Source organism: Rutidosis leptorrhynchoides, chromosome 2 (genome assembly GCF_046630445.1).
Source record: "Rutidosis leptorrhynchoides isolate AG116_Rl617_1_P2 chromosome 2, CSIRO_AGI_Rlap_v1, whole genome shotgun sequence".
Lineage (NCBI taxonomy): Eukaryota > Viridiplantae > Streptophyta > Magnoliopsida > Asterales > Asteraceae > Rutidosis > Rutidosis leptorrhynchoides.
Window position 1 is genome coordinate 389819827 of NC_092334.1, and position 16866 is coordinate 389836692.

General features: G+C 39.2%; 1 protein-coding gene across 1 annotated transcript; it reads right to left on the bottom strand.

Moving 5' to 3' along the window:
- Positions 1 to 14526: 14526 nt before the first annotated feature.
- LOC139889056 (uncharacterized) lies at positions 14527 to 15604 on the bottom strand. Its single transcript, XM_071872030.1, has 2 exons — positions 15551 to 15604; positions 14527 to 15042 (listed from the first exon to the last, which is right to left on the bottom strand). The coding sequence occupies exons 1-2, from the start codon at positions 15602 to 15604 to the stop codon at positions 14527 to 14529; spliced, it is 570 nt and encodes a 189-aa protein (XP_071728131.1).
- Positions 15605 to 16866: the final 1262 nt, after the last annotated feature.

Here is a 16866-nt window from a genome sequence, read left to right on the forward strand (position 1 = left end):
AGATGTACAAAAATAAATTGATATATATTATCTTGAATCAATTCACGACCCAGTGTATACACGTCTCAGGCTAGATCACAACTCAAAGTATATATATTTTTGGAATCAACCTCAATCCTGTATAGCTAACTCAAACATTACTGCATATAGAGTGTCTATGGTTGTTCCAAATAATATATATACATGGGTCGATATGATATGTCAAAACATTTGCATACGTGTCTATGGTATTCCAAGATTACATAATATATTAGAATACATGTATAATACAATATAAGTTAGCTAGGAATGATTTGTATAGAATTGTTACAATATTTCCCGTAGCTACAACAATCAAAAAATATCCAATCTTGTTTTACCCATAACTTCTTCGTTTTAAATCCGTTTTGAGTGAATCAAATTGCTATGGTTTCATATTGAACTCTATTTTATGAATCTAACCAGAAAAAGTATAGGTTTATAGTTAGAAATATAAGTTACAAGTCGTTTTTGTAAGAGGTAGTCATTTCAGTCGAAAGAACGACGTCTTGATGACCATTTTGAAAAACATACTTTCACTTTGAGTTTAACCATGATTTTTGGATATAGTTTCATGTTCATAAGAAAAATCATTTTCCCAGAAGAACAACTTTTAAATCAAAGTTTATCATAATTTTTAATTATCAAACCCAAAACAACCCGCGGTGTTACTACGACGGCGTATGTCCGGTTTTACGGTGTTTTTCGTGTTTTCAGGTTTTAAATCATTAAGTTAGCATATCATATAAATATAGAACATGTGTTTAGTTGATTTTAAAAGTCAAGTTAGAAGGATTAACTTTTGTTTGGGAACAAGTTTAGAATTAACTAAACTATGTTCTAGTGATTTCAAGTTTAAACCTTCGAATAAGGTAGTTTTATATATATGAATCGAATGATGTTATGAACATTATGTAACAACCCAAACCAACCCTCGACCAAATCACGCGAAAATACAAAATAAAAAAAAAATTTCCTGTGCAGCATACCCGCGCGACGCGCCATATAGGGGCGCGGCGCGCCAAAGTGGACTGTCCGGAAAGTCTCAAAATGCGAATAAGATTGACTAGTTCTCGACACATTTAGACGAAACGCTTTTTACCATACATCCAAATATGTAAAACTAACTTGTTTCAAATATAAAATCAATGTTTTACAGGCGGGGCCCACAACGGCCGTTTTACGAGTTTAATACGATTTACGAGTTTCGACCACCAAAAAGTTTAAGTTCCAAACTACACAATGAGCATGGCGTTTGGGATTAAACTACCCAACTATCGGTCAAACTCCAAGAGCTACTAAAGCCAAAAGCGTCCCCCTAGCATCAAGCGGGATCTCTAGTCCAAAACGATGCCCTTACCTTTGTCCAAAACCGAACCTATAAAATGGTAAACAACGAGAGGGTAAGCAAAGCTTAGTGAATGCAATAATTATACGAATATATATATAATTATACCTAGTTGCATACACTTACACAACCGCAAACGCGCTAGCAAACAACATTAGCTTACCGTCGCAATAACAAGCTATAATTCACCAATACCCCCAAGCTAGCATAACATCCGCATATAAATATAACTCGAATAATATAATATGCTTACAACACAAATAACCATGGTTAACCAATAGTACAAGGGAACGGCGCTCGCGAAAACGCCATCGGTGTTCGTAACATCCGTTAGGACACTTAAAACCTCGCACCACTAACCCCTAGGGTGGCACCTTAACACCTCGGCACATCACCCCGAGTGGCATCTTAACACCTCGATGCATCACTCATTATTTTTACGGAGTGGTGTCTTAACACCTCGACACTACACTCCTAGGTGGCATCTTAACACCTCGATGCTACACCTGAGTGGCATCTTAACACCTCGATGCTACACTCTTCACGTGAAACGTGGTGTCTTAACACCTCGACACTACACCTTTCACGCTACAACAAATAGATACATTATATACATACGCATATAATTATTCCACTCACCTCGAAGTCTTCGTGTAAGATAACCGAAATTGCAACGTCAATGTAACGTACCTATTACATTTTAGCACATAATCAATTCACAACTCAAGTCGGTCAAGCAACTCACTTAACAATCTAGAGTCTTTTGACCCTAAGTGCAATCCCGGCCCATTTTGCACCTTTAACCCTAATAATGGGTTAACTTCACCAAAAACCCTAACTTTAGCCAATTAAGGTATTAACACACTTTTAACCACAAAGTTAACTCGTTTTCATACATGCAAGACAACCTAGGTCATCAAAGACCCACTTGACCCATTTCTAGGTCAACACACCCATTTGGGTCACCCACAACCCAAATCACACTCACAAACATTAACTATAAGTGTATTAGTATTTACTTAGGTCTTTAAGACCCATTTACACCATTTACCCCTTTCAAAACCCTAAGTTAGTCACCAATTGGGTCTTCATGACCCAAACTTACCCAAAAACCCCAAATTACTCACAAATGGGTTTTATGTGCAATACTAACCCAAACCCTAACCCTTAAACACATTAAACTAAGGTAATCAAGTTTAGGGCTTACCACAACAATCAAAACGTAGCTAAGGAGCAGATGAACAACTTTAACTCCCGAGTTCTAACCCGAAATGAGCTTCTTCTTCCCCGATTTAAGCTTTCTCACACTTAACCACCCCCTCTCTCTCTAGAATAAATGGATGATGTTTGGTGGTTGAGAAATGAAGTAATGAGCTCACCAAACTGATCCTAAGGCCTTTAATTCGGACCCCAAGGTGATTTTACCAAAATGCCCTCAAAAAATCTATTTTAAAAGAAGAGGAGAATCTGTCGCAGACAGATGGCGCGGCGCGCCACCAGGCCGCGCGGCGCGCGACACCTCCAGTTCAGCTTCTTTCTTGCTTTTAAATATATAACCAAAACCCCGTTTCAAGTATCGAACGTTACACTTATATACACTACAAATATTCGGGTCTTACAACTCTCCCCCACTTATTCGGATTGCGTCCTCGCAATCCAAGCCGCATGACACGAGGGAAGATAAACTAACACGAACTCTTCGGGCTCTCAAGTGAACTCGGAACCTTTACTTAGTCGCCATTGAACCTTGAAAGTTCTCACCTTTTTATTTCTCAACATTTTCACCTTCTCGTCAAGGATAGCAATCGGTTCCTCGACATATTCTAACTTGTTATTTAGCTCGATCTCGTCTAAGGGCATCCATGAGGAATCATCCGCAAGACACTTATGGAGGTGGGAAACATGAAATGTATTATGGATCCCCGCAAGCTCTTCGGGTAATTCCAATCGATATGCAACTTCACCAACACGAGCTAAAACCTTGAATGGCCCAATAAACCGAGGAGCTAACTTTCCCCGTTTTCGAAATCGAATAATACCCTTCCATGGCGAAACCTTAAGCATCACAATATATCGCCTTCTTGGAACTCAATCAATCGCCTACGTCTATCGGCATACGACTTTTGCCTATCTTGAGCCTTCTTCAAATGTTCCCGAATCAAATCGATCTTGCTATTGGTCTCTAAAACCAAATCGGTACTCCCGATCTCTCTTTGACCCACTTCTCCCCAACAAACGGGAGTTCGACACCTACGCCCATAAAGCATTTCGTAAGGTGGCATCCCGATACTAGTATGATAACTATTATTGTACGAGAATTCCACCAAAGGCAAATGCTCATCCCAACTACCACCGAAGTCAATGATGCACGCTCGTAGCATATCTTCCAAAGTTTGATTCGTACGTTCGGTTTGACCGTCCGTTTGAGGATGATACGCCGTGCTCAGCTTCAATTGCGTACCCATATCTTCATGAAACTTTTCCCAAAACCGAGATGTAAAACGGGTATCTCGATCCGAAATAATAGATATAGGAACCCCATGTCGCGAGACCACTTCCTTGATAAACAACTTAGCCAAGGTCTCCGACGATATCGCTTCTTTAATGGGAAGAAACAAAGCGTTTTTTGTCAATCGGTCAACTATAACCCAAATCGAATCGAATTGGGTTCTCGCCGTTTTAGGTAACTTTGTAATGAAATCCATGGTAATGTGCTCCCATTTCCATTTCGGGATTTCTAATGGTTGCAACTTACCATACGGCTTTTGGTGTTCGGCTTTTACTTGTAAACACGTGACACATTGCTCAACATACTTCACAATATCACGTTTCATGCCCGGCCACCAATAATCTTTCTTCAAGTCAAGGTACATTTTCGTCGCGCCCGGATGAATGGAGTATTTTGACTTATGTGCTTCATCAAGTAGCACTCGTCGGTAATCACCCATCTTAGGCACCCACACCCTTCCTTGAAAGGACAACAACCCACGTGGACCCATAGTAATAAACTCCGATTGGCCCACGATTCGCTCCGTATGCTTGTTGTGAACATAAGCCTCTATATGAATCTCACCAAGCTTTTCAAGAAAATCGTTGGTAATAATCAAACGTAACGACCCCACTTTTATCGCCGGATGTTGACTCTTTCGACTCAAGGCATCCGCGACCACATTCGCCTTACCCGGATGATAAAGTATTTCACAATCGTAGTCTTTCACCACATCCATCCACCTACGTTGGCGATAATTCAAATCTCGTTGATTAAAGAGATGTTTCAAACTCTTATGATCCGAATAAATCGTACACTTGACATCATACAAGTAATGGCGCCAAATTTTCAACGCATGCACTACCGCTGCCAACTCAAGATCATGAGTCGGATACCTCGTTTCATGTTCCTTTAATTGTCGAGAGGCATAAGCGATAACCTTACCCCTTTGCATTAGAACACACCCGAGACCATTTAAGGAAGCATCGCAATAAACCACCATGTCTTCAACACCTTCCGGTAACACTAACACCGGAGCTTGACACAACTTCTCTTTTAACAATTGAAAAGCAATCTCTTGCTCGTTCTCCCAATTAAACCTAGCATTCTTTCTCGTCAACTTCATCAATGGAGAAGCAATCTTAGAAAAGTCTTGGATAAACCGAGGATAATAACCGGCCAATCCGAGAAAACTTCGGATTTCCGTAGGCGTAGTCGGTTGTCCCCAACTCTTCACCGTTTCGATCTTCCCCGGATCTACTTGAATCCCGTTTTCGTTCACGATATGACCAAGGAATTGAACTTCCCTTAGCCAAAATTCACATTTGGAGAACTTTGCATACAACTTCTCCCTTCGTAGCGTCTTCAATACATCACGCAAATGATGTTCATGTCCGTTCATACTTTTCGAGTAGACTAGTATGTCATCAATGAACACTATTACCGACTTGTCCAACATCGGTTGGCACACTCAGTTCATAAGATCCATGAATGCCGCCGGTGCATTCGTAAGACCAAAGGGCATAACTACAAACTCATAATGCCCGTAACGCGTTCGAAAAGCCGTTTTCTCTATGTCTTCCTCACGGACCCGCATTTGGTGATAGCCGGGCCGTAGGTCGATCTTAGAGAAATACGTTGCACCTTGAAGTTGATCAAATAAATCGTCAATCCTAGGTAATGGATAACGATTCTTGATCGTCACTTTATTCAACTCACGGTAATCAATGCACATACGCATACTACCATCTTTCTTCTTCACAAATAACACCGGAGCGCCCCATGGCGAAGCACTCGGTCGAATAAAACCCTTCTCGAGCAACTCTTGGGTTTGATTTAACAACTCTTGTATTTCCGTTGGTGCTAAACGATAAGGAGTTTTAGCAATGGGAGTAGCTCCCGGAACCAACTCAATACGAAACTCAACTTGTCTTTCCGCCGGAACACCCGGTAATTCGTCCGGAAAAATGTCTTCGAATTCACTAACAACCGGAATTTCACGAATAGGTGGTGGCTCATTGCGAGTATCAACAACATGAGCAAGGAAAGCCATTCCACCGGTAACAACAAAACGACGTGCCCGTGCAAAAGTGCATATCGGCACCGGTCTCCTTCGCTTATCACCATGAATAATTAACTCTCCCCCACTTAGGGTCTTCACACGAATAAACTTATCATGGCATGCAATATCGGCTCTATAACGATCGAGCCAATCCATACCAATGACAATATCAAAGTCGCCCAAGGTCATTAACAACATCACAATTTTCACACACATCAACCACTAGCACCGTCTTGCCGTCCGCTATTTCGACTTCTATCGGACGACTTAACTTAGCTAGCGGTCTATTAAGTTTAGGCACAAATTTAGGAGACACAAACGACAAATTTGCACCGCTATCGAAAAGAATCCTTGCCGGATTAGAATTAACCATGTAAGTACCTGAGACAACTTCGTGCGATTGTTTGGCTTCATCATTGGTCATCAAATAGTTGCGACCCCTAGCCATACCCGCCGCCTTCTCTAACCGTTTCACATTGTCGTTTCGCAAGTCGGGACACTCCGGCTGCTTATGCCCTTCTTTGCCGCAATTAAAACAAGTGACTTTGTTCCCGGAACGTGGTTTCGGACACTCACGAGCCATATGACCCGGTTGCCCACAATTGTAGCACGTATAAGAAAACCCGCCGGTAGTGCCCTTCTTTGCACTATTGACACTTTCGGCCCCCCTCTTGCTCTTGCTCTTCTTGCTTGAGGCGTTAGAGTAACTAAAACCTTCAAATTTTCTTTTGGAAAACATGAAATCACTCTTTATTGGAACCTCCGGCTCAAAACCCCGAGCCAACTCGAACAATTCATCAAAAGACTTAGCCATACCCCGACTAATCTTCCCCTTGTACTCATCATTCAAAGTACGGTAGAAATCCTTCATGAGCTTATGATCGTCACCAACATATTCCGGGCAAAAACGAGTCTTTGCCAAGAATGTAGACTTAAGAGTAACTAAGTCCATTGAGCCTTGTTGCAAATGGTGCAACTCGTCCCGGATTCTATCGAGATCGGAAGAAGTTCGGTATTCCTTGAAAAACTCCTTCTTAAACTCTTCCCACGTCAAGCCCATACATTGTTCCTCACCATACAAGTTGATTTTATCATCCCACCATAACTTAGCCTCTTCTCGTAGCATGCTAGAGCCATACCTCGCCTTCTTCTCGGGAGGACATTCCGAGGTACGGAAAGCTCCCTCGATGTCGGAGATCCAACATGTACTTTTTAAAGGATCTCGTACCCCATTAAACATCGGGGGTTGAGCGTCCTTGAAATTCTTGTAGTGGAAGTCCCGCCTTCCTTCACCTCCTTCACCACGATGATAAATGTTTCTAGCATCAAGGGCCTCTTCGATAGTGGCCTTCATTCGTTCATTTATCAAATCGGTCACTTGCCCATCGACCGAATCTTGGAAGACTTTTCGGACGTCCGTAAGAAAATCCGCTTTTAACTTTTTAAAGACGGCCTCAACCTTGGCCGAAAACTCGGCGTCCTCACTTGTACTTCCGTTATCATGATCGGGTCCGTTTCTCGTCTTCATTCTATAAAACGAAGTAGGTTAAGCGGCGAAACAAAAGACATAACTCGTATGTATATACATATACACCACACTACCCCATCTTGCTCAACAATCATCGTACATTGCTTGTTCGACACGATTTGCGCCCGTAACAATGGTAGCTAATCATTGTTACGCGAGCACGTCGCATTAACTTGCTAGTACAACGTCCATCTCGCTCGATGCTCGCTAAACATACATAACGAATAGCGCATGATTAGTTTATATAAACCTATGCACAAACCAATCCCGATCCGACCCAAAGTCCTACAAGTCCCGCATAGCGCACACACAAAAAGTCTAAGTCTAGGCGCCTATCTCAAGTCACCTAAATCCCTTAGACCATGCTCTGATACCACTTGTAACAACCCAAACCAAACCTCGACCAAACCACGCGAAAATACAAAATAAAAAAAAATTTCCTGTGCAGCATACCCGCGCGGCGCGCCATATAGGGGCGCGGCGCGCCAAAGTGGACTGTCCGGAAAGTCTCAAAATGCGAATAAGATTGACTAGTTCCCGACACATTTAGACGAAACGCTTTTTACCATACATCCAAATATGTAAAACTAACTTGTTTCAAATATAAAATCAATGTTTTACAGGTGGGGCCCACAACGGCCGTTTTACGAGTTTAATACGATTTACGAGTTTCGACCACCAAAAAGTTTAAGTTCCAAACTACACAATGAGCATGGCGTTTGGGATTAAACTACCCAACTATCGGTCAAACTCCAAGAGCTACTAAAGCCAAAAGCGTCCCCCTAGCATCAAGCGGGATCTCTAGTCCAAAACGATGCCCTTACCTTTGTCCAAAACCGAACCTATAAAATGGTAAACAACGAGAGGGTAAGCAAAGCTTAGTGAATGTAATAATTATACGAATACATATATAATTATACCTACTTGCATACACATACACAACCGCAAACGCGCTAGCAAACAACATTAGCTTACCGTCGCAATAACAAGCTATAATTCACCAATACCCCCAAGCTAGCATAACATCCGCATATAAATATAACTCGAATAATATAATATACTTACAACACAAATAACCATGGTTAACCAATAGTACAAGGGAACGGCTCTCGCGAAAACGCCATCGGTGTTCGTAACATCCGTTAGGGCACTTAACACCTCGCACCACTAACCCCTAGGGTGGCACCTTAACACCTCGGCACATCACCCCGAGTGGCATCTTAACACCTCGATGCATCACTCATTATTTTTACGGAGTGGTGTCTTAACACCTCGACACTACACTCCTAGGTGGCATCTTAACACCTCGATGCTACACCCGAGTGGCATCTTAACACCTCGATGCTACAATCTTCATGTGAAATGTGGTGTCTTAACACCTCGACACTACACCTTTCACGCTACAAAAAATAGATACATTATATACATACGCATATAATTATTCCACTCACCTCGAAGTCTTCGTGTAAGATAACCGAACTTGCAACGTCAATGTAACGTACCTATTACATTTTAGCACATAATCAATTCACAACTCAAGTCGGTCAAGCAACTCACTTAACAATCTAGAGTCTTTTGACCCTAAGTGCAATCCCGACCCATTTTGCACCTTTAACCCTAATAATGGGTTAACTTCACCAAAAACCCTAACTTTAGCCAATTAAGGTATTAACACACTTTTAACCACAAAGTTAACTCGTTTTCATACATGCAAGACAACCTAGGTCATCAAAGACCCACTTGACCCATTTCTAGGTCAACACACCTATTTGGGTCACCCACAACCCAAATCACACTCACAAACATTAACTATAAGTGTATTAGTATTTACTTAGGTCTTTAAGACCCATTTACACCATTTACCCCTTTCAAAACCCTAAGTTAGTCACCAATTGGGTCTTCATGACCCAAACTTACCCAAAAAACCCAAATTACTCACAAATGGGTTTTATGTGCAATACTAACCCAAACCCTAACCCTTAAACACATTAAACTAAGGTAATCAAGTTTAGGGCTTACCACAACAATCAAAACGTAGCTAAGGAGGAGATGAACAACTTTAACTCCCGAGTTCTAACCCGAAATGAGCTTCTTCTTCCCCGATTTAAGCTTTCTCACACTTAACCACCCCCTCTCTCTCTAGAATGAATGGATGATGTTTGGTGGTTGAGAAATGAAGTAATGAGCTCACCAAACTGATCCTAAGGCCTTTAATTCGGACCCCAAGGTGATTTTACCAAAATGCCCTCAAAATATCTATTTTAAAAGAAGAGGAGAATCTGTCGCAGACAGATGGCGCGGCGCGCCACCAGGCCGCGCGGCGCGCGACACCTCCAGTTCAGCTTCTTTCTTGCTTTTAAATATATAACCAAAACCCCGTTTCAAGTATCAAACATTACACTTATATACACTACAAATATTCGGGTCTTACACATTATTACTACCTCAGGTTTTGTGGATAAACCTAATGGAAATGAGAAAAATAGATCTAGCTTCAAAGGATCCTTAGATGGCTTGAAAGTTCTTGAAGCAGAATCATGACATGAAAACAAGTTCAAATAAGATTTCCACTCGAAATAAGATTGTTATAGTTATAAAAATTGAATCAAAGTTTGAATATGAGTATTACCTTGTATTAGAAAGACATCTTACTGTAAATAAGAAAGATTTCTTGAGGTTGGATGATCATTTTACAAGATTGGAAGTAAGCTAGCAAACTTGGAAGTATTCTTGACTTTATGAAACTAGAACTTATAGAATTATGAAGAACACTTAGAACATGAAGATAGAACTTGAGAGAGATCAATTAGATGAAGAAAATTGAATAATGAAAGTGTTTTTAGGTGTTTTTGGTCGTTGGTATATGGATTAGATATAAAGGATGTGTAATTTTGTTTACATGTAAATAAGTCATGAATGATTACTAATATTTTTGTAATTTTATGAGATATTTCATGCTAGTTTCCAAATGATGGTTCCTACATGTGTTAGGTAACTCACATGGGCTACTAAGAGCTGATCATTGGAGTGTATATACCAATAGTACATACATCTAAAAGCTGTGTATTGTACGAGTACGAATACGGGTGCATACGAGTAGAATTGTTGATGAAACTAAACGAGGATGTAATTGTAAGCATTTTTGTTAAGTAGAAGTATTTTGATAAGTGTCTTGAAGTCTTTCAAAAGTGTATGAATACATATTAAAACACTACATGTATATACATTTTAACTGAGTCGTTAAGTCATCGTTAGTCGTTACATGTAAATGTTGTTTTGAAACCTTTAGGTTAACGATCTTGTTAAATGTTGTTAACCCATTGTTTATTATATCTAAATAGATGTTAAATTATTAAATTATCATGATATTATGATATATTAATAATATATCTTATTATGATATATATACAGTTAAATGTTGTTACAACGATAATCGTTACATATATGTCTCGTTTCGAAATCATTAAGTTAGTAGTCTTGTTTTATATATGTAGTTCATTGTTAATACACTTAATGACATGTTTACTTATCATTTATCATGATTAACCATAGTGTATCAATATCTTAATATGATTAATATGTATTTAGTAAGACGTTGTTATAACGATAATCGTTATATATACCGTTTCGAGTTTCTTAATTCAATAAACTCAATTTTATGTATATAACTCATTGTTAAAATACCTAATGAGATACTTACTTATCATAATATCATGTTAACTATATATATAATCATATATATGTCATCATATAGTTTTTACAAGTTTTAACGTTCGTGAATCACCGGTCAACTTGGGTGGTCAACTGTCTATATGAAACCTATTTCAATTAATCAAGTCTTAACAAGTTTGATTGCTTAACATGTCGAAAACACTTAATCATGTAAATAACAATTTCATTTAATATATATAAACCTGGAAAAGTTCGGGTCACTACATTGTAGGCGACCCGTTGATGAGGATCGAAATGGAGACCGGACTAAGACAAGAATATATCCATTTACGCCATTTAGCCCCGAAACCCATACAATTCATAACCTCTAATAAAAAATCCCAATCGATACAATCAAAGGCCTTCTCAAAGTCAACTTTAAAGATAATGCCCTTACGCCTCGAGTTTTTGAGAAAATCAATAACTTCGTTAACGATTAGAGCGCCATCTAAATAAATCTACCTTTTAGGAAGGCACTTTGTTCCTGGCCAACTAAAGATGGTATGACCTTCCTTAGCCGATTCGATAACATTTTGGCGATTATTTTGTAGAAGCTACTGATAAGACTTATAGGACGGAAATCACCAAGGGATTGGGGGTCATTTATTTTCGGAACAAGAGTAACAAATGAGGCATTGCAACCCCTAGAAAACTCCTCGTTTTCCCAAAACCAATCAATAGCCACGATAAGATCATCTTTTATTAATTCCCAATATTTTTTGAAAAACCTCATGTTAAAACCATCCGGTCCCGGGGCCTTTGTGCTACCGCAATCGAAAATAGCATCGTTGTAAGACCCTAATATTTATTAAACAGAGATGTATATAGAGTACATGAAGTGTGGGTGACCTTGTGTATTTAAACAGAGGTCAGAGAACGATCTGAGCTTGGTGCGCTCAACGCACACATAGGGGTGCGCGTGGCGCACTCTTCACTGTAGCCGGATTCTGTTCCTTTTTAATCAGATATTTTGAAGGGCTTTTTGGTAATTTCACTTGTGGACGAGTTAAGGCCAGTAGATCAGATCTTGGGGTGTCATTCACTCTAATTCCAACAACCTTATCCTATCCACTTCAATTTTAGAGAGAGAGTGAGATTCTTATGTAAGAAAGCTCAAGCAAAGGAAGAAAGAGCCTGTTTTGAGTCTTAGCTCGAGTTTTAAAGTTGTTTATCTCCTCTCTAGCTACGTTTTGGTTGTAGTGGTATGTTATAACTTTGATTTCCTTACTTTGATTTATGTATGGGTTAGGGTTTGGGTAAATGAAGAACATAAAAAAACCTATATTTGGTGATTTGGGTGTTCTTGGGCAAGATTGAGCCATGAGGACTCAAGAATGACTAACCTAGGGTTTCAAAGTGTTAATTGGGGTTTATGAGCCTAAATTGGTTAGTAAATTACTAGCACACTTAGATGTTTAGTAAATGGGTGTGTAGACCTTAAAGTGGTCAAATGGGTAATAATTGACCTAATTGAGAAAGAAGGGTATGAAATACCCTAAATGTGTATTAGTTAGGGTGGTTGGACCTTAATCACTAGCTTTTAGTGATGTATGATGGTCTTGACCTTAAATGGTCAGTTTTGATGTAAATGGCTCATTTAATGCATCTAAGTCATTAAATGCACATGTGTAAGTTGTTGGTATTTAGTCCAACTAGTTTGTGTGTTGATCGAGTACTTATTGTATTAGGTACTTTTCTTTGAAGCTCACGGAAGTATAAAACCGTCACTGAATAGTTAAGGTGAGTGGAATAATTATGCGTGTGCATATATAATGTATTTATTTGTGTAGTATGAATGTGGTATTGTCGCGGTGTTTAAGACACCACATTCTACGTAACGAGTGGTATTATCGCAGTGTTTAAGACACCACTCATTGGTTTGATTGACGTGTGGTATTGTCGCGGTGTTTAAGACACCACATTGTCATGGGAGTGGAATTGTCGCGGTGTTCAAGACACCACTCATTGTTTTGATTGACATGTGGAATCGTCGCGGTGTTCAAGACGCCACATTGTCATGGGGGTGAGTTAGTCGCGGTGTTTAAGACATCACCCCGGGGATTAGTGATTACGCGGTGTTTAAGTAACACTAATGGATGATATGAACTCCGACGGTCTTTTTCGAGTACCGTTCCCTAGTATGATTGGTTAACCATAGTTGTGTGAATTTTTGTACTAGCATATTTAATTGTGAACTATATGCTTTTGGAATCGCTAGCTTATTATGATTGCGGATATTGGTATATGCATAATGTTTGTATAGTTGTCGAATTTCTAGCTTGTATGCGGTATTGTGTAAGTGTTTGCAAGTAAGTAGGTTATATATGTGTATGTATAATTATTGCATTCACTAAGTTTTGCTTACCCTCTCGTTGTTTACCTTTTTATAGGCTCGGGTGTTGACAAGGGTAAGGGCATTCGATTGGATTAGAGATCCCGCTTGTTTGATAGGGGACGCTTTTGGATGTGTTAGCTTTTGAAGTTTGACTGAGAGTTGGTTAGTTTAACCCCCAAACATCATGCTCTAGTGTCGTTTGGAATTTAAACTAATTCGGTTGAAACTTATACTTTTGTACGAAACTCGTATTACGGCATATGTGGGCCCGGTTTCGTAAAACTTATTTTATTATTGAATCGTGTGAGTTTTAACTATTATATCATGTTTTGAAAAGCGTTTCGTCTAAATATGTCGGGAAGTGGGAGATCTTTATTTGAAAATTTACAAATCCGGACAGAACTGAAATGGGCCTGTGCGCGTCGCGCACCCTAAGGTGGTGCGCGTGGTGCACCCTTCTGACATAAAAAAAAATATTTTTAGCGTTTTCGGTTGGTTATTGGTTTGGGTAGTTACAATCGTGAATTTCTTTTTCTTCAAATCTAACCTCTAGTCCCACACGCTCGGCTTCTGATAAACTTGGGTAATCGAAATCCTCTAAACTCGATCTATCCGTGGAAGGTTGTTCAAATCGCTTTTTAAAGTGATGGAAGGCCTCTGACTTAATGTCTTCCGGTATTTCGCTCCAAATCCCATTTATTTTTAACCCCCGAATCGTATTTTTGTTGCAATTCTTTTTGAATATTGAATGAAAGAATTTAGTGTTTTTGTCCCCTTCAATTATCCATTTGATTCTTGCCTTTTGCTTTAGCATGTTAGACTTAGTTTTCTCCTTTTCAAACCAAAGCTTCCTAGATTTTCTCCACAGGTCCAACTCCGAATCATTTAAAATTATTTTTTCAGCCTTCAGTTCAAGATTTTGAGCAGTAGACTTGTGCATTTCGATTTCACCTTCAAGACCTTTGAACTTATCTTTGCTCCAAACTCTAAGCTCATTTTTGACGTTCTTGAGTTTATTTCTAAACATACAATCCTTTCAGTAGATGTCAGGGACCGGTAAATTCCATGCGTTTCTAATGACATTATCAACATCATCTTCGTCTAACCAAGCGTTGAAAATTTTGAACGGTTTGGGGTCAAAATTCCTTTCGACCTCTTTCAAGACAATTGGACAATGGTCCGAAAGATGCCTGTCTAAAACTACCGCCGATAAATCATTCCAAAGATGTTGGAATTTCTTCGAAGCTAGAAACCGGTCTAATTTGCTATATTTGAGTCCATCGTCGCTAACCCTTGTGAAGTTACAACCTCCCAAAGGAAAATCAATCAACGAATTATTGGCAATGAACTCATTGAACCATTTAACTCTATACTCGATAAAGTCACAATTGAATCTCTCCGCTTCATTCCCGGCTTCATTAAAGTCCCCACAAAGAATCCATGACTCCTCAATACCCGAAACTAATTTAGAAAGGTCGTCCCAAAGTTTGAGTTTTTTGGCGTCATCATGTGGCCCGTAAACATTCAAGATATTACATACTTGACCCGAGGACTTCCAAACCCCATTGATACCAATTACTCAATCGAAATTATAAATCGAGATTTCCTCAAACAACGATGTATCCCAAATCAAGAGTTGCCCACCCGAGTTACCAATCTTTTCTTTTTGGATAAAATTACACTCCATCGAACCCCAGAGCTTTTGAATCCAGTTGAAATCGACCGTGTTTAACTTAGTTTCTTGTAAAGCCAAAAAAGAGGGCTTCTCCCTTCCAATAAGTTTTCTAGAAGAACCTAACTTACAATCCTTCGACCCAAGCTTAAAACCCCTAATATAGGTATATTGCTATCATTTTGGTTCGATGGTTACGAAATAACGTGTCAAGGCATTTTGAGTTGAATTGGTGGAGGTTCAAGACCTTTTTACTCCTTCTTTTATTTGCTTATACACAGCTAATATGGAGCACTAATTATGATTATACTATAATAAAAATAATGGTTAATGAATTATAATAGCTCTTTTCTATTTACTTCTTACAATAGCTAAGACCATTCCCAACCATGACGCCTTCCTCAACATTTTTCAGCGCCACATCAGCTTTCCCTTTCCACATTACTCACCACTTCCTCCCATAACACACCATTGACAACCATGACATACTTCCTCCCCATCACATACCCCACAAAATTAATTAAATAAATTAAGTTACAAATGTATAAGCTATGACACTATGAGTACAAGTGAAAATAACACTTCTCTCTCTTTCATCCGTCCTCATTTATGCTTATACATAACAAATTCCAGGGCGAGAGAGGTGAAGGCAAGTGAGGGCTAGGTGAGGACTTGACATTGCCAATGGTGCCCTCGCATGACATGGTTGATGACACTCCCCAGTGACCATATACATACATATGTATATGTATATTTTTAGTGCGAAATGCTGCTTAAAGGAAAAAACGCAAAACTGATGAACCGCGGTAAATGTTAATGAATGTGGTGAGATTACGCGGAATATTAAAGAGTGCGTAGGATTCTCGCAGTACTTGTGCGGAATGCCTAAGTGCGCGCACATCTTACTTCCGCACAGATCTCAAACCTATAAATAGGGAGCTTGGCCTCTCATTTTAGGTTGTTGATTCTGGAAGAATTGCTTTAGCCATATTGATCTCTCTCGTGAGTTTGCCCGAGACTTGATCTTTGTTGGTTAAGGTAATTTACGAAGACCGGGACATCGTTGTTGATCGTTTAGCACTTAACGAAATATGACAATAATGTCCCAAAATCCTAATCGACATCCATTATACCCCTCATTGCACTCAATCCTTGATTAGCCTTTATAGGATAATCTAGGATTGATCAAGCACTTGCCGCTGGGAGTGGTCTAATACGGAGTACTAATTATGATTACAATGCAATGAAAAATAATAGTCAATTAATCATAAGTCACATACAGATGAAATTTTAGAAGGTAATAACATCTTAAATGGTATTGTTTGAAATTACTCTAAACTACAACATTTATACATTATAGATATTGGTCGTTAATAAACTACAACATTTATACACTATAGATATTGGTCGTTAATCGTTATTCTCGATTGACGATGTTACTATATTTTGAACCATTTAAAATGATATTTAACATATATATTATATTGGCCCCTCTAGTGATTGTGTTCAAGATCCGCCACTGTCGAGCCTCGACTAAAACTCGGCTAAGTTTGAATCAGGCTCCTGGTTGGCTCGTTTAAAATTCAAAAAGTTCGTAATCTTGGCTTGTTACGAGCTTAATTTATTAAGTTCAAGCTTAGCTCGTTTGAAAATATATATGTGTTTATCCGAATTCAATGTAAGACGCTCGAGTTGGAGCTCGTT